The sequence below is a fragment of the Scyliorhinus torazame genome, chromosome 8 (assembly GCF_047496885.1).
Source record: "Scyliorhinus torazame isolate Kashiwa2021f chromosome 8, sScyTor2.1, whole genome shotgun sequence".
In the NCBI taxonomy this organism is placed as follows: domain Eukaryota; kingdom Metazoa; phylum Chordata; class Chondrichthyes; order Carcharhiniformes; family Scyliorhinidae; genus Scyliorhinus; species Scyliorhinus torazame.
In genome coordinates, this window is record NC_092714.1 from 158,672,683 (window position 1) to 158,699,630 (window position 26,948).

The following is a 26,948-nucleotide window of genomic DNA, read 5'->3' on the forward strand; positions in this document are numbered from 1 at the left end:
GCTTTGCATTGTCCATTTTCCCTATAGGCTCTGTGAGTGTCCATTTTATGTATTGAAAGTGGCCATCCCAGATGGCTACACCCAGAGTACTGAGGGAGGGAAGGGAGGAAATTGCTGGGGCCTTGACAGAGATTTTTGTATCCACACTAGTTACAGGTGAGGTCCCAGAGGACTGGGAATAGCTAATGTTGTTCCTTCGTTTAAGAAGCATGGCAAGGATAATCCAGGAAGTTACAGGTTGGTAAGCCTTACTCAGTGGAAGGGAAATTATTGGAAAGGATTCTATGAGACAGGATTTACTCCCATATGGAAGCAAGTGGATGTATTTGCGAGAGGTAACATGATTTTGGGAAGGGGAGGTCGTGTCTCACTAACTTGATTGAATTTTTCGAGGAAGTGACGAAGATGATTGATGAGGGTACGGCAGTGGATGTTGTCTACATGGACTTCAGTAAAGCCTTTGGCAAGATCCCTCATGGCAAACTGGTACATAAGGTGAAGTCACATGGGACCAGATGTGATCTGGCAAGATGGATACAGAACTGGCTCGGTCATAAAAGGCAGAGAGTAGCAATGGAAGGATGCTTTTCTAATTGGAGGGCTGTGACTAGTGGTGTTCTGAAGAGATCAGTGCTGGGACCTTTGCTGTTCGTAGTATATATAAATGATTTGGAGGAAAATGTAACTGGTCTGATTAGTAAGTTTGCAGACGACATAACGTATGGGCAGCACAGTGGGTATCACAGTTGCTTCACAGCTCCAGGGTCCCAGGTTCGATTCCCGGCTTGGGTCACTGTATGTGCAGAGTCTGAACATTCTCCCTGTTTCTACGTGGGTTTTCTCCGGGTGCTCTGGTTTCCTCTCACAGTCTGAAGATGTGCAGGTTAGGAGGATTGGCCATGCTAAATTGCCCTTCATGTCCAAAAAAAAGAGGTTAGGTTGGGGTACGGGGTTACGGGGATTGGGTGGAGGTGTGGGTTTAAGTAGGGTGCTCTTTCCAAGGGCCGGTGCTGACCTGTTGGGCTGAATGGCCTCCTTCTGCACTGTAGATTCTATGAAACTATGGTGAAATTGTGGACAGTAATGAGGACTGTCAGAGGATACAGCAGGATATAGATTAGTTAGAGACTTGTGCAAATGGAGTTTAATCCGGACAAATATGAGGTAATGCATGTTGGAAGGTCTTAATACAGGTGGGAAATATACAGTAAATGGCAGAACAGTTAAGAGTATTGACAGGGACCTCGGTGTAGAGATATACAGGTCACTGAAAGTGGCAACGCATGTGGATAAGGTGGTCAAGAAAGCATATGGCATACTTGCCTTCATTGGTCAGGGCATTGAGTATAAAAATTGGCAAATCATGTTGCAGCTGTATAGAACCTTAGTAAGGCTACACTTGGAGTATAGTGTTCAATTCTGGTCGCCACACTACCAGAAGGATGTGGAGGCTTTAGAGAGGGTACAGAAGAGATTTACCAGAATGTTGCCTGGTATGGAGGGCATTAGCTATGAGGAGAGGTTTGATAAACCCAGTTTGTTCTCACTGGAATGACGGAGGTTGAGGGGCGACTTGATAGAGGTCTACAAAATTATGAGGGACATGACAGTGGATAGTCAGAGACTTTTTCCCAGGGTCAAGGGGTCAATTACTAGGGGGTATAGGTTTAAGGTGCGAGGGGCAAGGTTTAGAGTAGATGTACGAGGCAAGTTTTTTACACAGAAGGTAGTGGGTGCCTGGAACTCGCTACCGGAGGAGGTGGTGGAAGCAGGGACGATAGTGACATTTAAGGGGCATCTTGACAGATGAATAGGATGGGAATAGAGGGATACGGACCCAGGAAGTGGAGAAGATTTTAGTTTAGATGGTTGGCGCAGGCTTGGAGGGCCGAAGGGCTGTTCAAGTGCTGTACTTTTCTTTGTTCTTTGTCCTCAGCATCAGATTTACAAGGAAGACAGCTCTGAACCCAATAACTCTCTAATGTTCAGGTTTAACTGGGTGGTTTTGCCTTGCAGAGTAACTCTCCTTTAGAAAACCAGCAGTGAGTACTGTCCTCCATCAGCATCGGTTCTAGGTTAGAATTCAGCTCTATTTACTGTTTAGCCAATACAGTAATGGTTCAAATTAAGGAACAGGAAACTCACCAATGTGGCTAATATTTGTCTGTACACTACTTCAGGTCCGGCTCCCTTAGGACTGAGGCCCTGCCAGATTTTATGATATTTCCGGATTTCAGGTCGGGTGGTTCAGGACACTTTGGGTCAGGCCAGGTTGGGTGGGGTCGAGGATCACTTCGAGAAATGAGCATAGTGGGGAAAAGGATGAGTCTGGAAACAGACTGTGCCAATGCAGAACACAAATAACCAAATTGTCCAGGTAAGCTTTTAAAAACATTTTACTCCATTAAAAAGAGTCCTTGCCTGCAACAGTAGTGAACTCGCCAACACTAAGGGCATTCAAATGGTCATTGGATAGACATATGGATATTAATGGAATAGTGTAGATGGGCTTTAGAGTGGTTTCACAGATCGGCGCAACATCGAGGGCCGAAGGGCCTGTACTGCGCTGTAATGTTCTATGTTCTATGTTCTATTTTAAAAGTGTCCGGTTTTTAGACACTGCCAGTTTTTGGGTAGCTGGGTTTGAACTTGTCTGATTGTTGTTGTAGAATAATCTTATATTTCCATAATTCCTCTCAATATTCCTCTCTGGGCACTTTACAACCAATGAGGTACTTTAAATACATTATAATTTGGCCAATGTAGGCACAGCACGGTCCCACAATAACACTGCGATAAAAAAAAACAGTTTTTGTGATGTTATTATTGGCCATGACACCATGGATATCCCTCCCCACTTCGATCTTCTTCCAAATAATGGCCTGGAATTTTTTACATGAAAGCAGAAAAGGCTAATGGTGCTTTGGTTTAAGGCCTTGTCTGAAAGTTGGCATTTTCCACAAAGCCAGACGAGCTCTGTACTGTGCTAGAGTATCAGCCTAGGCTTTAGGGGGGGCAGGGGTGGGGGTTCTCCCAACTTCCCAATACTACATTAGCAGAAACGCTGGAGAACAGGGGCAGGATACTCCGGTCGCCGACGCCGAAATCGCATTCGGCCGGAGAATACCCGTTTCCGCCGAAATCGGAAATGCTCCTCCCCCTCCAAAGCGGCGTACTGTAGGAGAACGCTGCACGCCGTCTCGGCGGCCCACCCCAGAACGACCGAGTTCCTGATGGCGTCGTTCGGGAACCTGGAGTGGCGGCTGCGGACTCAGTCCAGAGGGCCGATCCATGCGCAGGGGGGGCTTTGGCAGGGGCTGGTGGCACTGTTGGGGGGTGGTCCAGTGCTCGCGAGCCGGCCAAAGGGGGGCAATATTTTGCTGGCTGTCACCATGTTGCACGTGCGGCCGCTGCAGGCCGCTGCCATGCGCATGCGTGGCCGCGGACCCGACAATTCTCCGGGCCATATCGGTAGCTAGAGCAGGATGCTCTACGCTGCTGGCATGCTAGCCCCCAGACAAACGGAGGATCGGTGGCCGTTTTGTGATGAATTTCCGGTCATAAAACACCACGGGCGGGATTCTCACAGCCCACGGCCGGGCCGGAGAATCCCCGCGACCAGGCCACGCCGTCCCGGTGCCGGCGTGGTTGGTGCGGCGCCGGTCGCTCTGCGCGGCCGGCCCGCTGATTCCCCGGCCCGGATGAGCCAAGCGGCCGGTGCCATTCTAACCTGCTCTGAGCTGGCGGGACTTCGGCGTGGAAGGGTCGGGGGGCGGCCTGTGGGTGAAGAGGGGAGGTCCGACCTCGGGGGTCGCCTCCGATGTGGTCTGGCCCGTGATCGGGGCCCACCGCCTGGCGGGCTGGCCTCTCTGGCTGGGACCTCCTTTCTCACGCGCTGCCCCCTGTAGTCCTGCGTCATGTTGCGCGGGGCCGGCGCGTTGAAGGAAGCCACTGCGCATGCGCGGATCCTGGGCTACACAGTTCGTGCCGTGATCGGCAGCTAGAGCGGCGCGAACCGCTCCAGCACCGTGCTGGCCTCCTGTAGGGGCCAGAATTAGTGTGGAAGCGGCCCGTCCACACCGTCGTAAAACGCGACGGCATTTACGACGGCGTGGACACTCTGCCGCAGGATTAGAGAATCCCGCCCAGGAGCTGCTGGTGATGGGGTGGGTCCATCTCTCTTCCCCCGTCTCCAGCCAATGCCGCAGCCGGAGCGCCCCCCCCTCCCCCCACTGTGGGCCGAGCAGCGGTGCTCCTGTGCATGGCCCAGTCACAGCAGGCCATGGCTGGGAACATCGCCAGTATTGCCCAGGCTATGGCCGAAATGATTCAGCCACAGAGGGAGATGGTCCAGTCCCAGAGGGAGATGGCACATCACTGGCTGATGTAATACAAATCTAGAAGGTCAACGATGTCCCAGACGGAGATGGTCCACTCACTGTGCTTCATGGCTGCGAGCGTGTGGACCCTGGTCGAGATCAGGGCAGGCATCCAGGCCTGGCAGCGGCAGGTGTCAGGGGGGCCTCAGGGAATAGCTGCACTCGCACCCTGGCCCATGGAGTAGCCCACGGACCACCAGGCACCCCGAAGGAGGAGGAGGTGATGGGGCCCGTGCCGGTGAATCCCACAGGGGAGGTGCTGGAACGCCGCAGCATCTCAAACCCCCTCCGTCCTGTCCCTGGTGCATCTGGTGGGCATCAGGCAGAAGACGAATGGCAACAGGAACCCAGGTCTCAGGGTGAGAATCACAACTGCCTCAACTCCTGCCGTACTGTCTGGGATTCAACTAGATGTAACGTTAGGGCCGTAAGGCCAGAAAGTTAGACACCAGTTACGTTGGCACGGGTGCAGGGCACAGTTTAGTTATAGGGGCTAGGGCACAAATCTGTAAATATTCGTTTACATTAAACACTTGTTCACATTGTTACAACCTGCCTCGGTCTGTCATATGGGTATGACGGGTGGGCGGATTGGGCTGGCCACAGAGGGGGTGGACAGGCGGGCGTCGTGGGTGGCCCAGGCTCCCCGCCTCCCCGACTGTCTCCACCACCGTCAACCCAGGGATCCGATGGGACCGTGTGGTGAATGACCAGCTCGCATGCAGGGACCACCCATGTGGACGGTGGAAAGTGCTCCCGTGGGCAGGAGTCAGATATTGTCAGACAATGTGGAGCTCCAGAGCTCATCGCAGAGCGGGTTGTCATCATCCTCCATCCCATGGACCAGACCCACTGTTACTGCCAATCCAGCCTCCTATGCCTGCCTGGGCTCCATGTCCTGTCCACCCTCACCCTCCCCGCATCCTCCTCATCGGATGAGGCCTGGTTTTCCACCTCCTCCTCCAACACAGCGCCTCTCTGCTGCGCGATGTTGTGGAGGATGCAGCATGCCACCACCATGCGGGCAACCCTCTCAGCATCATATTGGAGGACCCCTCCAGAGCGGTCCAGGCACCTGAACCGCATCTTCAGGAGGCCGAAGATCACACCCCTGGTTGCTGTAAGAGTATCGTTATAGCGGGACTCCGCGTTGGTCTGTGGCTTTTAGATAGAGGTCAATAGCCACGATGGCAGTGGGTTGCCCTGCCGCCCCGGAGCCAAGTCCCAAGCCGATCCGGCGTCTCAAAAATGTCGGGAATCGTCGAGTGTGCCATGATGAAGGGGTCGAGCACACAGCCCGGATATCTGACGCAAAGGTGAATTATATGGACCTGATGGTCACATTTCAGCTTCGAGTGGAACCCCTTTCGGCTTGTGTAGAACAGCCTGTCATTTGTAGGTGCTTATAGAGGGATATGCATCCTGTCAATCACCCCCTGGACCCGGGGCATTGCATCAGTGCTGGTGAACCCCGCTGCCCGGGCATCCTGGTGGGTTTGGTCCACATTGAAGTGGATGTATTGAGCCGCCTTGGCATATAGGGCCTCCATGATGGCGCGGATGCAGCTGTTTACCGGGGTCTGTGAGATCCCAGACAGATCCCCACTCGGCGCCTGGAAGGACCGCGTTGTGTAAGGTTCAGAGCAACTGTCACCTTGATGGCCAGGGGAGCAGGTGTCCTCCCCAAACCCCCGCGGTGCCAGTTGTGCCATCATCTGGCAGATGTGCCGCACTGTCTCTCTGCTCAGCCGGAGTTCTTCGGTGGCATGCCCAGTCCGGCAGGTCCTCAAATGACGGGTGCTGCTGATACACACGAGGCCTCATGCCATGCCTCCTTGGCACCTTCTCTGGACTGTTGGGCGCCCGCTCGCCATCCTGGGCAGTTCCCTCCTGTTGCTCTGCGGCACGCGCTGCTGCTATATGCTTTTCTGCTGCAGCTTCCTCCTCTTCGAGCAGCGCCCGCTCGTACAGCCACAGGGCATCGCCCAGGGCTACGACAACTAGCAGGAAGACCACCATTGCTGGTTGAATTCCAATATCCATTGTCTGCAACGGCTGAAATGCCGACATGTTAGCATGGCTACATGATGGCCCCGGTTGGCACTGCGGGCTCTGCCCCCGCATGTCTCTCCCCCCCCCCCCCCATTTCTTCACACCTCTGGTCCCGCCGGAGTCTGGCACTATGGGGGCCTCTGGCCCAGGCACCTGACCCTGATACCAGGGCTGGTTACTCCCTCCGCCAGCGGTATGCACCGCGGCCCCCATAGGGGCTACTATGGGCATTGTCCTGAGTGTGCCGCCGGTGGTGGTGGCCAGATAGGGGTGTATGGCGGAGGATCGAGTACAGGGATGGGGGGTGGGGCGTGCAGACGGCTGGTCTCACTCTGCAAAACCAGGGGCCAAGGTGGGTGGTCAGTGGGGTGCGCAGCAAGATGGCTGCATTGCAGGCCGTGGTAATGGTGGTCCGTGCCTGGACACCATCCCAGTCCTGTGGGGGGACACCTTGGCCACTCGGCCCATTCCCTGTCACACCCCTCTCCCCGGCCCTGGCAGAGCTCCCTGCTTCACGTCTAGTGTCCAGCTCGGCAGCCCACATTCACGCCTCTTTGTGTCCGACTTTCTCTCTCCCTCACCAGCCACGACGTCGGTTTCACTATTTTAAAAGCACAAATCAACCGCGCTATCAGGAACTCGGCCCAACACAGGAGGATAATCACGGAGGCCTCGGAGAATACTGGGTCAGGCCCGCTAATGATATGTAAACGGTGTTTACTGTACGTGCGTTCTGGTACGCCAGGAGCTGTCCTGTTTTGACGGGAATAGGGAACACTATCGGAGCTGTGCTGTTTAGATGGGAATAGGGAATAATTTCGGAGCTGTCCTGTTTAGATGGGAATAGGGAATAATGTCGGAGCTGTCTTGTTTCGATGGTTTTGTAAGGGCCACGAAGAATCCAGCACGAGTTTTAAGGATACAAAGTAATAACATTTATTTACTAGAACATATATACATAACAGTAGCAGTAACTTCCCTTGCTACATACTCCTTCCTGCTGGTTCCTGAACTGGCCAGCTTATTTATACTAGGAGGTTACTAGTGGTTTCTCCGCCCCCCCCTCATTGGGGAAGCTCATACTCCCACAGGATTGTGGGATAGTCATTAGTCCCCAGCCAATGGTAAGTAGGCAGGTTATAACATCCCTCCCCCCCAAAGTCCAAGGAATCCACCGAAGACCCTGGCGAAGGAGTGCGTCGGACTCGTTTGGCCGCAGGCCGGACACCATTTGCACGCGGCGCTGGATCAGGCGGCGTGTAACGAGACGGAGACCGGCGCTTCCGTGATGAACGGCGCAACGGTTGTACATCCACGGCCCGTGGACCCGAGGATTCCCCCTCTGATGTATCCTGTGTCTCCATCTCGGAGTCAGAGTCTGCTGCCTCCGTCATGTCAGCGTCTCTATCTCCATTCGGTCCCGTAACGACCAGGCTTCGAGTGAGGAACCAGTGGAAGATTGTGAGGACTACCTTCCCTTGTCTCTGGTCTCTGCGGCTGTTGAAATGAGCTCCGGGGGCGGGGAATCTTTTGAGGGAATGGTCTTCTGGACCGAACGTGGTCTACATGTTTTCGCTGGAGACAACCTTGGGCTAGCACTTGGTAAGATATAGGGCTCGTTTGGCGAAAGATTACACCAGGAACCCATTGGGCACCACCAGCAAAATTCCGAACGAACACTGGGTCACCGGGCGCAAACTGCCGAATCGGCCGATGCCGAGAAAATCCCTGTCCCTGCCGTTCTTGTGTGCGGCGTACTTTTGCGCCAATGTCTGGGAAAACCATACTAAGGCGGGTGCGAAGTCTCCGGCCCATTAGGAGTTCTGCGGGAGCTACCCCAGTCACTGCATGGGGGGGTGGTCCTGTACGTAAACAAAAAGCGAGCCAGTCTCGTGTCCATTGATCCGGAAGACTGCTTCTTTAGGCCTCTTTTGAATGTCTGCACTGCGCGCTCTGCCAACCCATTTGAAGCCGGGTGGTAAGGGGCAGTGCGGATATGGCGGATGCCGTTCATCTTCGTGAACCTCGCAAACTCCTCACGCGTGAATGGAGTGCCGTTATCCGTGACCAGCACCTCGGGGAGGCCATGCGTACTAAACGATAAACGCATCTTTTCAATTGTTGCGCAGGACGTTGTCCCCTGCATCTTATGCACCTCTAGCCATTTGGACTGGGCGTCAATTAGTAGAAGGAACATGATCCTTGAAAAGGGCCTGCGAAATCTGCATGCAAGCATGCCCAAGGCCACCCTGGCCATTCCCAGTGATGTAGGGAAGGCGGAAGCTTCTGATGCTCCTGGCAAATGGAGCAGTTTTGGGCCACCTTCTCAATGTCGGTGTCGAGGCCTGGCCACCAGACATAACTCCGGGCCAACATTTTCATCTTGATCACGCCTGGATGCCCATTGTGCAAGTCTGTTAGTATCAGCTCCTGGCCTTTTTCCGGGACAATCACACGGGTCCCCCACAAGAGGATGCCGTCTTCCACGCTGAATTCTGACAGCTTGGAGGAAAATGCCCGCAACTCGCCTGGGAGCTGTCTATGCTGCCCACCATACAGGACTATGTGCCGAACCTTTGACAGGACTGGCTCCGTCTGGGTCCACTCACGGATCTGTGATGCCGTGACAGGCAAGGTGTCCATAAAATTTAGGGTTGCAACCACCTCACCGGTCGTGGGGGTCGACATGGGGCCGGTCGATAAAGGCAATCGGCTCAGTGCGTCGGCATTTGCTATCTGCGTTCCTGGTTTGTGCTCCAGAGAATACTCGTATGCAGCAAGCAACAAAGCCCAGCGTTGGATCCGTGCAGAAACAATGGGCGGTATTGGCTTATCCTCTCTGAAAAATCCCAGCAGGGGCTTATGATCAGTCACGATAGTGAAATGGCGGCCGTACATGTACTGGTGGAAGCGTTTCACCGCAAAAACCACTGCCAGGCCCTCCTTCTCGATCTGCGCGTACTTTTCCTCCGCTGCAGTCAATGTGCGGGAGGTGAAAGCTATCGGTCGTTCGGCCCCGTTCTCCATCTTGTGGGACAGGACAGCCCCAATACCATACGGGGATGCATCATGTGACGAGCAAAGGCTTTCCAGGATCATAGTGGGTTAGTAACCCAGACAACGACAATTGTTGCTTTACCCGCCGGAAAGCGGTTTCTTGCGGCTAACCCCAAACCCAGGTGTGATTTTTCTTTAGCAGAAGGTGCAAAGGGGCCAGCGTAGTTGCCAGATTGGGGAGGAACTTCCCGTAATAGTTTACGAGACCGAGAAAAGAACGAAGATGCGAAGTGTCAGTCGGGGTGGGTGCATGTTGAATTGCACGCACCTTCTCTGCGACGGGGTGCAGACCTTCGCGGTCCACCCGATAAACTAGGTAGACTACTTCCTTTGCCTGAAATACGCACTTTGTGCGACGTAAACGGACTCCAGCCTCCGAAAGGCGTCTAAGGACAGCCTCCAGATTTTCCAAATGTTCCTGCTCCGACGTCCCTGGAATCAAAACGTCATCTAGGTAGACAGCCACACGTGGTAAACCTCTCAAAATGTCCTCCATAACACGTTGAAAAATTGCGCAGGCAGAGGATACTCCAAAGGGCAACCGTGTATATTCATACAGGCCCTGGTGTGTGTTAATTGTTACATATGGTCGGGAGGCAGGGTCCAGCTCCAACTACAGGTAGGCGTGACTCATATCTAATTTTGTGAACGAGAGTCCACCTGCAAGTTTCGCGTAGAGATCCTCTATGCGAGGCATTGGATATCGGTCGAGTCGGGAAGCCGTATTCACTGTAAGTTTATAGTCGCCACACAAGCGAACTGTGGCATCTGGCTTCATTACCGGTACAATTGGTGCTGCCCAGTCAGCAAAACGGACGGGCCTGATAATACTCAAACTCTCCTAATGAGTGAGCTCCCCTTCTACCTCCTCGAGCAAGGCGTAAGGCACTGGGTGCGCCCGGAAATAGCGCGGCGTGGCTCCTGGTTCAACTTGGATACGGGCTACGGCCCCTTTTTTTCTCCCCAAACCGGGCTGGAATACATCTGGGTACCGTCCTAGCACCTCAGTCAACCCTTCAGAAACTGTTTGGAGGATGTGCTGCCATTGCAACCGCAAATGGCGCAACCAGTCCCGACCCAACTGGCTGGGCCCATGGCCGCGCACCACGATAAGCGGGAAATGCCCCTCCTGGCGTCCATAGACAACAGGGGTCATTGTAGTTCCTGCAATGTCCAGTGGTTCCCCCGTGTAGGTGGCCAACCTGGCCTGTGAGTTGGTTAATGTAAGGGTCTGTATACCCTGCTTGATGCGGTCGAATGTCCTCTGGGCGATCACGGAGACTGCTGCGCCAGTATCCAACTCCATCTCAAGCGGGTGGCCATTGACCCGTACTGTCACCTTAATGGGGGCCACACGGGGAGCTGCCACACAATGCAGCTGCAGGCAGTCGTCCTCCGTCTCCACGTCCTCAGGAGTAGTCGCCGCAGGTTCATCCACATGGAAGGTACGGCCTCTGGGCTGGTCCGTTACGGCCCCTGGGCTGGTCCCAGTTTCGGTCGGAACGACGGCGCCTCTGGCGCCCCCAGGACTGCCGTCCGCAACGGGGTCGGCGCCTACAAGTCTGACACGGACATGGCTCCTCATCCATTGGCTCTGGAGAAGGCTCCTTTCGGGGAGGAATGTCCGACGGCCACTGGCTTCGGTCCGGACGTTGCCTCGCCCAAGGTACCGCAGGAGTGCGGGGGGACGTTTTCGGACGGAAGGGGTTGCGCCCCAAGGCATGCACTTCCATTCCCTGTAGCTCCTGTACTCCTCGCTCTGCACTCTCTCGGGACAATACTATTTGAATGGCCTGTTGAAAAGTCAATGTTGGCTCCGCTAACAACTTTCTCTGGGTGGCCGCATTGTTAATACAGCAAACCAAACGGTCGCGTAACATTTCTGACAAGGTATCACCATAGTCACAGTACTCCGCAATCCTGCGTAGCCTGGATAGAAAGTCGACAAGGGATTCTCCTGGGGTCCTCACAGCGGTATTAAACCGGTAACGCTGGGCTATCGTGGATGGGGTTGGGTTAAAATGTTGCCCCACTATATTCACAAGTTCATCAAACGTTTTGGTGTCCGGCGCAGCTGGGTACGTAAGGCTCCTAATCACCCCAAACGTATGCGGGCCGCAGGCGGTGAGCAATATGACCACCTGGCGCTCGTTTTCAGTGATATTGTTTGCCCGGAAATAGTAACCCATCCGTTGTGTGTACTGGTTCCAGCTTTCCAGCGCAGCATCAAAAACATCCAAACGTCCGTACAGAGGCATGGTATAATAGAAAACAACTTCCAACCTGTATCCAACAAAAATCCAGGGAGGTGGCTTCAGCAGTGTAGACAGCTATTCACTTTTACCTTCGTCGCCAGTTTTGTAAGGGCCACGAAGAATCCAGCACGAGTTTTAAGGATACAAAGTAAGAACATTTATTTACTAGAACAATATATACAGAACAGTAGCAGTAACTTCCCTTGCTACCTTCTCGTTCCTGCTGGTTCCTGAACTGGCCAGCTTTATTTATACTAGGAGGTTACTAGTGGTTTCTCCGCCCCCCCTCATTGGGGAAGCTCATACTCCCACAGGATTGTGGGTAAGTCATTAGTCCCCAGCCAATGGTAAGTAGGCAGGTTATAACAGATGGGAATGGGGAAGATTATCAGAACTGTCCTGTTTAGATGGGAATAGGGAATAATGTCGGAGCTGTCCTGTTTAGATGGGAATAGGGAATACTGTCGGAGCTGTCCTGTTTAGGTGGGAATAGGGAATACTGTCGGAGCAGTACAGTTTAGATGGGAATAGGGAATGATGTCGGAGCTGCCTTGTTTCGATGGGAATAGGGAATACTGTCGAAGCTGTCCTGTTTAGATGGGAATAGGGAATACTGTCGGAGCTGTACTGTTTAGATGGGAATAGGGAATACTGTCGGTGCTGTCCTATGTAGATGGGAATAGGGAATACTGTCAGAGCTGTCCGGTTCAGGTGGGAATGGGGAATACGGTCAGAGCTGTCCTGTTTAGATGGGAATATGGAATACTGTCGGAGCTGTCCTGTTTAGATGGGAATCGGGAACACTATCGGGACTGTACTGTTCAGATGGTGATAGGGAATACTGTCGGAACATTCCTGTTTAGATGGGAATAGGGAATACCGTCGGAGCTCTCCTGTTAGATGGAAATGGGGAATACTATCAGGACTGTCCTGTTTAGATGGGAATCGGGAATACTGTCAGAGCTGTCCTGTTTAGATAGAAATAGGGAATACTGTCAGAGCTGTCCTGTTTAGGTGGGAACAGGGAATACTATCGGGACTGTCATGTTCAGATGGGAGTAGGGAATACTGTCGGAGCTGTCCTGTTTAGATGGGAATAGGGAATACTGTCAGAGCTGTCCTGTGTCGAAGTGAATAGGGAATACTGTCAGAGCTGTCCTGTTTAGATGGGAATAGGGAATACTGTCAGAGCTGTCCTGTTTAGCTGGTCATAGGGAATACTGTCGGAGCTGTCCTGTTTAGATGGGAATGGGGAATACTGTCAGAGCTGTTCTGTTTAGGTGGGAACAGGGAATAAAGTCGGAACTGTCCTGTTTAGATGGGAATAGGGAATACTGTCAGAGCTGTCCTGTTTAGGTGGGACTAGGGAATACTGTCGGAACTGTCCTGTTTAGATGGGAATAGGGAATACCGTCGGATCTTTCCTGTTAGATGGGAATGGGGAATACTATCAGGACTGTCCGGTTTAGATGGGAATCGGGAATACTGTCAGAGCTGTCCTGTTCAGGTGGGAATAGGGAATACTGTCAGAGCTGAATTGTTTAGGTGGGAATGGGGAATACGGTCAGAGCTGTCCTGTTCAGATGGGAATAGGGAATACTGTCGGAGCTGTACTATTTAGGTGGGAATCGGGAATACGGTCAGAGCTGTCCTGTTCAGATGGGAATAGGGAATACTGTCGGAGCTGTCCTGTTTAGATGGGAATAGGGAATACTGTCAGAGCTGTCCTGTTTAGGTGGGAACAGGGAATACTATTGGGACTGTCCTGTTTAGATGGGAATAGGGAATACTGTCAGAGCTGTCCTGTTTAGATGGGAAAAGGGAATACTGTCGGAGCTGTCCTGTTTAGATGGGAATAGGGAATACTGTCGGAGCTGTCCTGTTTAGATGGGAATAGGGAATACTGTCGGAGCTGCCCTGTTTAGGTGGGAACAGGGAATACTATCGGGACTGTCCTGTTCAGATGGGAGTAGGGAATTCTGTCGATGCTGTCCTGTTTAGATGGGAATAGGGAATACTGTCAGAGCTGTCCTGTTTAGATGGGAATAGGGAATAATGTCGGAGCTGTCCTTTTTAGGTGGGAATGGGGAATACTGTCAGAGCTGTCCTGTTTAGGTGGGAATGGGGAATACTGTCAGAGCTGTCCTGTTTAAATAGAAATAGGGAATACTGTCGGAGCTGTCCTGTTTAGATGGGAATAGGGAATACTGTCGGAGCTGTCCTGTTTAGATGGGAATAGGGAATACTGTCAGAGCTGTCCTGTTCAGGTGGGAATAGGGACTACTGTCAGAGCTGTCCTGTTTAGATAGAAATAGGGAATACTGTCGGAGCTGTCCTGTTTAGATGGGAATTGGGAATACTGTCGGAGCTGCCCTGTTTAGATGGGAACAGGAAATACTATCGGGACTGTCCTGGTCAGATGGGAGTAGGGAATACTGTCGGAGCTGTCCTGTTTAGATGGGAATAGGGAATAATGTCGGTGCTGTCCTGTTGAGGTGGGAAATGGGAATACTGTCAGAGCTGTCCTGTTTAGGTGGGAATGGGGAATACTGTCAGAGCTGTCCTGTTCAGGTGGGAATAGGGAATACTGTCAGCACTCTCCTGTTTAGATAGATATAGGGAATACTGTCAGAGCTGTCCTGTTTAGGTGGGAATGGGGAATACGGTCAGAGCTGTCCTGTTCAGAGGGGAATAGAGAATACTGTCGGAGCTGTCCTGTTTAGATGGGAATAGGGAATAGTGTCAGAGCTGTCCTGTTCAGGTGGGAACAGGGAATACTGTCGGGGCTGCCCTGTTTAGGTGGAAATGGGGAATACGGTCAGAGCTGTCCTGTTCAGATGGGAATAGAGAATACTGTCGGTGCTGTCCTATTTAGATGGGAATAGGGAATACTGTTGGAGCTGTCCTGTTTAGATGAGAATAGGGAATACTGTCAGAGCTGTCCGGTTTAGGTGGGAATGAGGAATACTGTCAGAGCTGTCCTGTTCAGGTGGGAATAGGGAATATTGTCAGAGCTGTCCTGTTTAGATAGAAATAGGGAATACTGTCGGAGCTGTCCTGTTTAGATGGGAATAGGGAATACTGTCGGAGCTGTCCTGTTTAGATGGGAATAGGGAATACTGTCAGAGCTGTCCTGTTTAGGTGCGAACAGGAAATACTATCGGGACTGTCCTGTTCAGATGGGAGTAGGGAATACTGTCGGTGCTGTCTTGTTTCCATGGGAATGGGGAAGATTATCAGAGCTGTCCTGTTTAGTTGGGAATGGGGAATATTGTCTGAGTTGTACTGTTTAGGTGGGATGAGGGAATACTGTCAGAGCTGTCCTGTTCAGATGGGAATAGGGAATACTGTCGGAGCTGTCCTATTTAGGTGGGAATCGGGAATACGGTCAGAGCTGTCCTGTTCAGATGGGAATAGGGAATACTGTCGGAGCTGTCCTGTTTAGATGGGAATAGGGAATACTGTCGGAGCTGTCCTGTTTAGATGGGAATAGGGAATACTGTCAGAGCTGTCCTGTTCAGGTGGGAATAGGGAATACTGTCAGCACTCTCCTGTTTAGATAGATATAGGGAATACTGTCAGAGCTGTCCTGTTTAGGTGGGAATGGGGAATACGGTCAGAGCTGTCCTGTTCAGAGGGGAATAGAGAATACTGTCGGAGCTGTCCTGTTTAGATGGGAATATGGAATAGTGTCAGAGCTGTCCTGTTCAGGTGGGAACAGGGAATACTGTCGGGGCTGCCCTGTTTAGGTGGAAATGGGGAATACGGTCAGAGCTGTCCTGTTCAGATGGGAATAGAGAATACTGTCAGAGCTGTCCTGTTCAGGTGGGAATAGGGAATATTGTCAGAGCTGTCCTGTTTAGATAGAAATAGGGAATACTGTCGGAGCTGTCCTGTTTAGATGAGAATAGGGAATACTGTCAGAGCTGTCCGGTTTAGGTGGGAATGAGGAATACTGTCAGAGCTGTCCTGTTTAGATGGGAATAGGGAATACTGTCAGAGCTGTCCTGTTCAGGTGGGAATAGGGAATATTGTCAGAGCTGTCCTGTTTAGATAGAAATAGGGAATACTGTCGGAGCTGTCCTGTTTAGATGGGAATAGGGAATACTGTCGGAGCTGTCCTGTTTAGATGGGAATAGGAAATACTATCGGGACTGTCCTGTTCAGATGGGAGTAGGGAATACTGTCGGAGCTGTCCTGTTTAGATGGGAATAGGGAATACTGTCGGAGCTGCCCTGTTTAGGTGCGAACAGGAAATACTATCGGGACTGTCCTGTTCAGATGGGAGTAGGGAATACTGTCGGTGCTGTCTTGTTTCCATGGGAATGGGGAAGATTATCAGAGCTGTCCTGTTTAGTTGGGAATGGGGAATATTGTCTGAGTTGTACTGTTTAGGTGGGATGAGGGAATACTGTCAGAGCTGTCCTGTTGAGATGGGAATAGGGAATACTGTCGGAGCTGTCCTATTTAGGTGGGAATCGGGAATACGGTCAGAGCTGTCCTGTTCAGATGGGAATAGGGAATACTGTCGGAGCTGTCCTGTTTAGATGGGAATGGGGAATACTGTCAGAGCTGTCCTGTTTAGGTGGGAATATGGAATACTGTCGGAGCTGTCCTGTTTAGGTGGGAACAGGGAATACTATCGGGACTGTCCTGTTCAGATTGGAGTAGGGAATACTGTCGATGCTGTCCTGTTTAGATGGGAATAGGGAATACTGTCAGAGCTGTCCTGTTTAGATGGGAATAGGGAATAATGTCGGAGCTGTCCTTTTTAGGTCGGAATGGGGAATACTGTCAGAGCTGTCCTGTTTAGGTGGGAATGGGGAATACTGTCAGAGCTGTCCTGTTTAGCTAGAAATAGGGAATACTGTCGGAGCTGTCCTGTTTAGATGGTAATAGGGAATACTGTCGGAGCTGGTGTGTGATGCTGTTGACTCACTTTCTCTCTTTCGTACGCAGCTGCATATTTCGAGAACTGACTACTTTGAAAATATGCTGCAGTCTCTGAGGTTCTATTCCCAGACGGATTTCGCCAACTTACGGACACGTATTTCGAAGACAGAGTGAGTGTGTAAATGTCGCTATTTTGTTGTTCATTTGATATTTCTTCCAGCAGGAACAACGCTCACCTACCTGATCATGTGGTATTTTTTTTAAATATAAATTTAGAGTACCCAATTCATTTTTTCCCAATTAAGGGGCAATTTAGCGCGGCCAATCCACCTCCCCTGCACATCTTTGAGTTGTGGGGGCGAAACCCACGCAAACACGGGGAGAATGTGCAAACTCCACACGGACAATGACCCAGAGCCGGGATTGAACCTGGGACCTCAGTGCCGTGAGGCAGCAGGGCTAACCCACTGCGCCACCGTGCTGCCCTGATCATGTGGTATTGAGCAAAAGAACGCGCGCAAGCTGTGACTCAACAATCCTCAAATTATAGACCTAACGAGAGAACCGGGATCACATCCCACTGGGATCTCCAATATTTTGGAATATGGAGAGTCATAGCTCGGCACCGTGTTTGTCACAATAGGCCCCCCTTCAGGTTCTCAGCCAAACTAGCCAACCACGGGGCAGAGTTAATATTCAGCGAAACGATAGGATCATTCTCTGCAAGGTGGCTGACAGAATATACATCAGTAATATTTTTTAAATGTCTGGCCCCTTGAATCGGACAGTAGGTCCAATTAGGAAGGTGGAAATGCTATTTGTTGAATATTGACCCTGGTGAAGTACTCCCGTCAGCTGTACACTGTTATTTTCTGAGATATATGTGGATGTCTCAATAAAAAAGCAATGGGGGTGGGTGGGGGGAGGGAGAAGATGAAATATGAGTGCAAGCTAGCTAGTAATATAAAAGAAGATAGGAAGAATTTTTTTCAATATATACAAGGTAAGAGAGAGGCAAAAATAGACATTGGACCACTTGAAAATGTGACTGGAGAAGTAATAATAGGAAACAAAGAAATGGCTGACGAACTGTATAGTTACTTTGCATCAGTCTTCACGGTGGAAGACACCAGTGGGGTGCCCGAGCTCCTGGAGTATCAGGGGGCAGAGGTGAGTGCAGTGACCATTACTAAGGAGAAGGTTCTGGGGGAACTGAAAGGTCTGAAGGTGGATAAATCCCCTGGACCGGATGGACTACATCCCAGGGTCCTAAAAGAGATAGCTGAGGAGATTGTGGAGGCATTGGTGGTGATCTTTCAGGAATCACCGGAGGCAGGAAGGGTCCCAGAGGACTGGAAAATGGCTAATGTAACACCACTGTTTAAGAAGGGAGGGAGGCAGAAGATGGGAAATTATAGGCTGGTTAGCCTGACTTCAGTTATTGGTAAAATATTAGAGTCCATTATTAAAGATGAGATTGGGGAGTACTTGGAAGTGCATGGTAAAATAGGACTGAGTCAGCATGGCTTCGTCAAGGGGAGGTCATGTCTGACAAATCTGTTAGAGTTCTTTGAGGAGGTTAGACAAAGGAGAACCAGTGGACGTGATTTATTTAGATTTCCAGAAGGCCTTTGACAAGGTGCTGCATAGGAGACTGTTAAATAAGTTAAGAGTCCATGGTGTTTAGGGTAAGATCCTGGCAAGGATAGAGGATTGGCAGACTGGCAAAAGGCAGAGAGTGGGGATAAAGGGGTCTTTTTCAGGATGGCAGCCGGTGACTAGTGGTGTACCTCAGGGGGCTGTGCTGGGACCACAACTTTTCACAACATACATTAATGATCTGGAAGAAGGAACTGAAGGCACTGTTGCCAAGTTTGCAGATGATACGAAGCTCTGGGCCGGGATTCTCCGAGCCCACGCGGTTGACGCGGCGCCGGTCGGGGGCCGTTGAAAGAGGCCCCCGCGGCAATTCGCTGTGGTCGACCCGCGGATTTCGGCGTGGTTCTAACATGGTTCCGCCTGGCGGGAGCTCGGACCCACGGCCGGGGTGGTGTCCTGGTGGGGGTGGGGTGGGGGGGAGGCGGGGGGATCAGACTCCGGGATGGGCCTGCACGACAGCCAGCATAGCAATCGGGGGCCACTGATCGGCGGGCGCACGCGATCCGGGGGGGGGGGGGGGGTGCTACCTCCTTTTGCGCTGGCCCACTGTGTGGCTCCGCCATGTTGCACGGGCCCGGCGTGGAAGCGGCTGCCGCACGCATGCACGGACACGCGGCCAGCCGCCTCGCGCATCTGCGGACCCGTGGCTGGCAGTGCCGTGCCGGCACCGGCGCTGTGTGCAGCATTCTGCCGCTCTGTGGCCCCCTGAAGGCCACGGAATTGCTGGACCAGGAGGCCTGCTGGCACCGTCGTGAAACAGACAGGTAGTGGAGGCAGAGACTATTTTCTAAATGGGGAAATGCTGAGGAAAGCAGAAGCACAAAGCGACTCGAGAGTCCTTGTTCAAGATTCTCTTAAGGTAAATGTGCAGATTCAGTTGGCAGTTAAAAAGGCAAATGCAATGTTAGCATTCATGTCAAGAGGGCTAGAATACAAGACCAGGGATGTACTTCTGAGGCTCTGGTCAGACCCCATTTGGAGTATTGCGAGCAGGATTGGACCCCGTATCTAAGGAAGGATGTGTTGGCCTTGGAAAGGGTCCAGAGGAGGTTCACAAGAATGATCCCTGGAACGAAGAGCTTGTTGGATAAGGAACGGTTGAGGACTCTGGATCTGTACTCGTTGGAGTTAAGAAGGATGAGGGGGGATCTTATTGAAACTTACAAGATACTCCGAGGCCTGGATGAAGTGGACGTGGAGAGGATGTTTCCACTTGCAGGAAAACTAGAAGCAGAGGACACCATCTCAAATAAAGGGACAATCCTTTATTTAAAACAGAGATGAGGAGGAATTTCTTCAGCCAGAGGGTGGTGAATCTGTGGAACTCTTTGCCGCAGAAGGTTGTGGAGGCCAAATCACTGAGTGTCTTTAAGACAGAGATAGATAGGAATAGGGAATACTGTTGGACTTTAACCTGGTGTTGTAAGACTTCTTACTGTGCTCACCCTGTTGAATCCCAAGCTTCTTTACCCGTCAGTCTGGCCTCAATAAAAGTCGAGATGGATTTGCAGGTACAGCATTAGTTATTTTATTTAGCTTGCAAGCTTGATTCATTTCATAGAGGCATAGGACACGTCCAGTCTCCTACATCCAGGAAAGCGAATGAACAAAGAGACAAAGGGATCTCTGCAAATCAATTCAAATGGTATCAAGTTTCACATACACGATTCCCATAGGTCATCCTATAGCCCTCCTGACCTGTTTGATCTATTCTGATTGGCTCACTTCCAATCCCTTCCTCTGGCTCCTATTACTCAGCATCCTTTTCTCCTGCTTTGGTGGACACACCTCTTCCTGCTTTGCCATGCGGTCTGAAATCCTTTGTCTGTGAACTCACCAGAATTAGACTGGCCTACCTCTACATTACATTAACTAATATCTCTAAAGTAACTATTTTATATCACATTCGTCAACCCCAGTCCAACGCCGGCATCTCCACATTATATTAAGAGCATAAGACGTTGGAGCAGAATTAGGCCACTCGGCCAATCGAGTCTGCTCCGCTATTCAATCATGGCTGATATTTTCTCAGCCCCATTCTCCTTTTTCTCATCCCCATTCTCTTCATTCACCTGAGGAAGGAGCAATGCTCCGGAAACTAGTGTTTGAAACAAACCTGTTGGATTTTAACCTGATGTCAGAGTTCTTACTGTGCTCTTAATATAGATGAAGGCAACTCCTCTCAGAATATTAACCACTGTGCTCGACTATTTAGCTCTTTTCTCAACACCTCATTCAACGAGTTGTATGGACTGAGCTACTGAGAAATGCAGAGAATGTTGTTTAGTCAGTGATTTCTGTGGTCTGACCATATGCTTTCTGTATAGATGGTTCACCAATCCCACCACTGTTAATGCCTTCTACTCACCCACAACTAATCAGATACGTAAGTATTTTGTTTGACTTTCAGTTTTGTGGTTGGATGAAGCTGCACTTGTTATACTGTTGAGTGAATATGTAACTAGGTGATGTGAACTGGGTTGTGTTCAATGCAGTCAGATGAGATTGACCCTGGCATCCTAATGGGTCAGTTCCTTCAATCTCTGAGCTTCACATTGCCATTCTGGAAAACTATGTTTTCATGGGTACTTCAGAGGTATTTTTGTGTGAAATCAGACCCAAGGTCCAGTGGTTCTTCTCCTACCATCTGGGGCAGGAGACCAGATAGCATGGGTATTGGTGAAAAAGAAAGACTCACATTCGGGCAGCACAGTAGCACAAGTGGATAGCACTGTGGCTTCACAGCGCCAGGGTCCCAGGTTCGATTCCCTGCTGGGTCACTGTCTGTGCGGAGTCTGCACGTTCTCCCCGTGTCTGTGTGGGTTTCCTCCGGGTGCTCCGGTTTCTTCCCACAATCCAAAGACGTGCAGGTTAGATGGATTGGCCAAGCTAAATTGCCCTTAGTGACCAAAAAAGGTTAGGAGGGGTTAGTGGATTACGGCAATAGGGTGGAAGTGAGGTCTTAAAGTGGGTCGGTGCAGACTCGATGGGCTGAATGGCCTCCTTCTGCACTGTATGTTCTATATAGAGCCTTCTTCAGGCTTGGGCTGCTCCAAAGTGATTAATAGCAAATAAAATCCTTTCTTTTAAGTATTTTTTTTCTTTGTTCTTTCATGGGATGTGGGCATTATGGTGTCCATTCATAATTTCCCTTGAACTGAGTGACTTGCTACACCATTTCAGAGAGCACCACATTGCTGTGGTTCTGAAGTCATATGTAGGCCATGTAAGGACGGCGGTTTTCCTTCCCTAAAGGACATTAGTGAACCAGATGGGATTTTACAACAAAGTACTGACACTCAGTACTGACCTTACGACAATGCTCAGTACTGATCCTCAAATAGTGCAGCCTTCCCTCAGAATTGACCCATCAACAGTGCAGCACTCCCTCATTACTGAGTCTCCGACAATGCAGCACTCCCCCATGTTGACCCTCGGACAATGAAGCAATCTCTCAGTACAGATCCTCGAAGAGTGCAGCATTCCCCCAGTACTAACCCCCTGGCATTATAGCTCTCCCTCATTTCTGACCCTCTGACAGTGCAGCAATCTCTCAGTACAGATCCTCAAAGAGTGCAGCACTCCCTCAATGCTGACCCTCTGATAGTGCGGCACTACCTCAGTACTGACCCTCTTACAATGTAGCACTCCCTCAATACTGACCCTTTGACAGATCAGCACTCCTTCAATACTGACCCTGGCAACCACATTGTGTCTCTCTCTCCCTTTTGGGTGGACTGTGGCCAGGACAGGAGTATCAGATTAGCTCAGGTCGTTAGTATAGTTCAGCATAGTTACTGTAGTTAGATCTTGTTAACCTTATCATTAGTATCAAAGTTAAAGTAAAGATCTCACGTAATTATTGTTATAGTTATTCAATAAAACTTTTGTTACTACTTCATCGAGATTCAGAACACCTGATCAGTAACCAAGGTTTGAGTAACACATATTACACGACGTAGTATATCAAAACACAGAGAGGTGTAATCAAAGATGATACAGCATCGTAATAAAAGACCTCTAACCCCTCACCCACACCCCTGCGGCTCCGAGTCCCGTCACTCACCCACACCCCTGCGGCTCCGTGTCCCGTCACTCACCCACACCCCTGCGGCTCCGAGTCCCGTCCCTCACCCACATCCCTGCGGCTGGGAGTCCCGTCACTCACCCACTCCCCTGCGGCTCCGAGTCCCGTCACTCACCCACACTCCTCCGGCTCAGAGTCCCGTCACTCACCCACTCCCCTGCGGCTCCGAGTCCCGTCACTCACCCACACCCCTGCAGCTCCGTGTCCCGTCACTCACCCACACCCCTGCGGCTCCGAGTCCCGTCCCTCACCCACATACCTGTGGCTGGGAGTCCCGTCACTCACCCACACCCCCCCGGCTCCGAGTCCCGTCACTCACCCACACCCCTGCAGCTCCGAGTCCCGTCACTCACCCACGCCCCTGCGGCTCCGAGTCCCGTCACTCACCCACACTCCCCCGGCTGGGAGTCCCGTCACTCACCCACACCCCTGCGGCTGGGAGTCCCGTCACTCCCCCACACCCCTGCAGCTCCGAGTCCCGTCACTCACCCACACCCCTGCAGCTCCGAGTCCCGTCACTCACCCACACCCCTGCGGCTGGGAGTCCCGTCACTCCCCCACACCCCTGCAGCTCCGAGTCCCGTCACTCACCCACACCCCTGCGGCTCCAAGTCCCGTCACTCACCCACACCACTGCGGCTGGGAGTCCCATCACTCACCCACACCCCTGCAGCTCCGAGTCCCGTCACTCACCCACACCCCTGCGGCTCCGAGTCCCGTCACTCACCCACACCCCTGCAGCTCCGAGTCCCGTCACTCACCGAACACTCCTGCGACTCCGAGTCCCGTCCCTCACCCACACCCCTGCGGCTGGGAGTCCCGTCACTCCCCCACACCCCTGCGGCTGGGAGTCCCGTCCCTCACCCACACCCCTGCGGCTGGGAGTCCCGTCACTCCCCCACACCCCTGCGGCTGGGAGTCCCGTCACTCACCCACATCCCTGCGGCTGGGAGTCCCGTCACTCACCCACTCCCCTGCGGCTCCGAGTCCCGTCACTCACCCACACCCCTGCGGCTGGGAGTCCCGTCACTCACCCACACCCCCCCCGGCTCCGAGTCCCGTCACTCCCCCACACCCCTGCGGCTGGGAGTCCCGTCACTCCCCCACACCCCTGCGGCTGGGAGTCCCGTCACTCCCCCACACCCCTGCGGCTGGGAGTCCCGTCACTCCCCCACACCCCTGCGGCTGGGAGTCCCGTCACTCCCCCACACCCCTGCGGCTCCGAGTCCCGTCCCTCACCCAATGCTCCGGGTCCCGTCACTCACCCACACCCCTGCGGCTGGGAGTCCCGTCACTCACCCACATCCCTGCGGCTCCGAGTCCCGTCCCTCACCCACACCCTGGCGGCTCCGAGTCCCGTCACTCACCCACACCCCTGTGGCTCCGAGTCCCGTCACTCACCCACACTCCTGCGGCTCCGAGTCCCGTCCCTCACCCACATCCCTGTGGCTCCGAGTCCCGTCCCTCACCCACATGCCTGTGGCTCCGAGTCCCGTCACTCACCCACACCCCTGCGGCTGGGAGTCCCGTCCCTCACCCACATCCCTGCGGCTCCGAGTCCTGTCCCTCACCCACCCACCTGCGGCTGGGAGTCCCGTCCCTCACCCACATCCCTGCGGCTCCGAGTCCTGTCCCTCACCCACCCACCTGCGGCTGGGAGTCCCGTCCCTCACCCACACCCCTGCGGCTCCGAGTCCCGTCCCTCACCCACATTCCTGGGGCTGGGAGTCCCGTCCCTCACCCACACTCCCCCGGCTCCGAGTCCCGTCACTCACCCACACCCCTGCAGCTCCGAGTCCCGTTACTCACCCACACACCTGCGGCTCCGAGTCCCGTCACTCACCCACACCCCTGCGGCTCCGAGTCCCGTCACTCACCCACACTCCCCCGGCTCCGAGTCCCGTCACTCACCCACACCCCTGCGGCTCCAAGTCCCGTCACTCACCCACATCCCTGCGGCTCCGAGTCCCGTTACTCACCCACACCCCTGCGGCTCCGAGTCCCGTCACTCACCCACATCCCTGGGGCTGGGAGTCCCGTCCCTCACCCACAACCCAGCGGCTGGGAGTCCTGTCACTCACCCACACTCCCCCGGCTCCGAGTCCCGTCCCTCACCCACATTCCTGGGGCTGGGAGTCCCGTCCCTCACCCACACTCCTCCGGCTCCGAGTCCCGTCACTCACCCACACCCCTGCGGCTCCGAGTCCCGTCACTCACCCACACCCCTGCGGCTCCGAGTGCCGTCCCTCACCCACATCCCTGCGGCTCCGAGTCCCGTCACTTACCCACACCCCTGCGGCTCCGAGTCCCGTCACTCACCCACACCCCTGCGGCTCCGAGTCCCGTCACTCACCCACACTCCCCCGGCTCCGAGTCTCGTCACTCACCCACATCCCCGCGGCTCCGAGTCCCGTCCCTCACCCACACCCCTGCGGCTCCGAGTCCCGTCACTCACCCACATCCCTGCGGCTCCGAGTCCCGTCACTCACCCACATCCCTGGGGCTGGGAGTCCCGTCCCTCACCCACACCCCTGCGGCTCCGAGTCCCGTCACTCACCCACATCCCTCCGGCTCCGAGTCCCGTCACTCACCCACATCCCTGCTGCTCCGAGTCCCGTCCCTCACCCACAACCCTGCGGCTGGGAGTCCTGTCACTCACCCACATCCCTGCGGCTCCGAGTCCCGTCACTCACCCACACTCCTCCGGCTGCGAGACCCGTTACTCACCCACACCCCTGCGGCTCCAAGTCCCGTCACTCACCCACACCCCTGCGGCTCCGAATCCCGTCCCTCACCCACAGCCCTGCGGCTCCGAGTCCCGTCACTCACCCACACTCCTGCGGCTGGGAGTCCCGTCACTCACCCACACTCCTCCGGCTCCGAGTCCCGTCCCTCACCCACAGCCCTGCGGCTCCGAGTCCCGTCACTCACCCACACTCCTGCGGCAGGGAGTCCCGTCACTCACCCACACTCCTCCGGCTCCGAGTCCCGTTCCTCACCCACAGCCTTGCGGCTCCGAGTCCCGTCACTCACCCACACTCCTGCGGCTGGGAGTCCCGTCACTCACCCAAACCCCTGCGGCTCCGAGTCCCGTCCCTCACCCACAGCCCTGCGGCTCCGAGTCCCGTCACTCACCCACAGCCCTGCGGCTCCGAGTCCCGTCACTCACCCACACCTCTGCGGCTCCGAGTCCCGTCACTCACTCTGGTTGCCTCATTTTAGGAGGATGTGGAAGCTTTGGAAAAGGTGCAAAGAAGATTTACCAGGATGTTGCCTGGAATGGAGAGTAGGTCTTACGAGGAAAGGTTGAGGGTGCTAGGCCTTTTCTCATTAGAGCGGAGAAGGATGAGGGGCGACTTGATAGAGGTTTATAAGATGATCAGGGGAATAGATAGAGTAGACAGTCAGAGACTTTTTCCCCGGGTGGAACAAACCATTACAAGGGGACATAAATTTAAGGTGAAAGGTGGAAGATATAGGAGGGATATCAGAGGTAGGTTCTTTACCCTGAGAGTAGTGGGGGCATGGAATGCACTGCCTGTGGAAGTAGTTGAGTCGGAAACATTAGGGACCTTCAAGCAGCTATTGGATAGGTACATGGATTACGGTAAAATGATATAGTGTAGATTTATTTGTTCTTAAGGACAGCACGGTAGCATTGTGGATAGCACAATTGCTTCACAGCTCCAGGGTCCCAGATTCGATTCCGGCTTGGGTCACTGTCTGTGCGGAGTCTGCACGTCCTCCCCGTGTCTGCGTGGGTTTCTTCCGGGTGCTCCGGTTTTCTCCCACAGTCCAAAGGTGTGCAGGTTAGGTGAATTGGCCAATGATAAATTGCCCTGAATGTCCAAAATTGCCCTTGGTGTTGGGTGGAAGTGTTGAGTTTGGGTAGGGTGCGCTTCCCAGGAGACGGTGCAGACTCAAAGGGCCGAATGGCCTCCTTCTGCACTGTAAATTCAATGATAATCTATGATTAATCTAGGACAAAGGTTTGGCACAACATCGTGGGCCGAAGGGCCTGTTCTGTGCTGTATTTTCTATGTTCTATGTTCACCCACACCCCTGCGGCTCCGAGTCCCGTCACTCACCCACACTCCTCCGGCTCCGAGACCCGTCACTCACCCACATCCCTGCGGCTCCGAGTCCCATCACTCACCCACATCCCTGCGGCTCCGAGTCCCGTCACTCACCCACATCCCTGCAGCTGGGAGTCCCATCACTCACCCACACTCCCCCGGCTCCGAGTCCCGTCACTCACACAGACTCCTGCGTCTCCGAGTCCCGTCATTCACCCACACTCATCCGGCTCCGAGTCCCGTCACTCACCCACATCCCTGCGGCTCCGAGTCCCGTCACTCACCCACACCCCTGCGGCTCCGAGTCCCGTCCCTCACCCACACTCCCCCGACTCCGAGTCTCGTCCCTCACCCACACCCCTGCAGCTCCGAGACCCGTCCCTCACCCACACGCCTGGGGCTGGGAGTCCCGTCCCTCACCCACACTCCCCCGGCTCCGAGTCCCGTCCCTCACCCACACTCTTCCGGTTCCGAGTCCCGTCCCTCACCC

At 53.4% G+C, this 26,948-nt stretch overlaps 1 protein-coding gene across 4 annotated transcripts in view; it reads left to right on the plus strand.

Annotated features, from left to right (window-relative positions):
* phex (phosphate regulating endopeptidase homolog, X-linked) overlaps nt 1-26,948 on the plus strand; it is a 691,216-nt gene that overhangs the window by 450,743 nt on the left and 213,525 nt on the right. For 3 of the 4 annotated variants that reach the window (XM_072514452.1, XM_072514453.1, XM_072514455.1), the window contains exons 15-16: nt 16,703-16,806; nt 20,623-20,681. In XM_072514452.1, coding sequence (XP_072370553.1) covers nt 16,703-16,806; nt 20,623-20,681 — 163 coding nt within the window. The remainder of the gene's footprint in view (nt 1-16,702; nt 16,807-20,622; nt 20,682-26,948) is intronic. The other variant, XM_072514454.1, reaches the window with a different exon arrangement.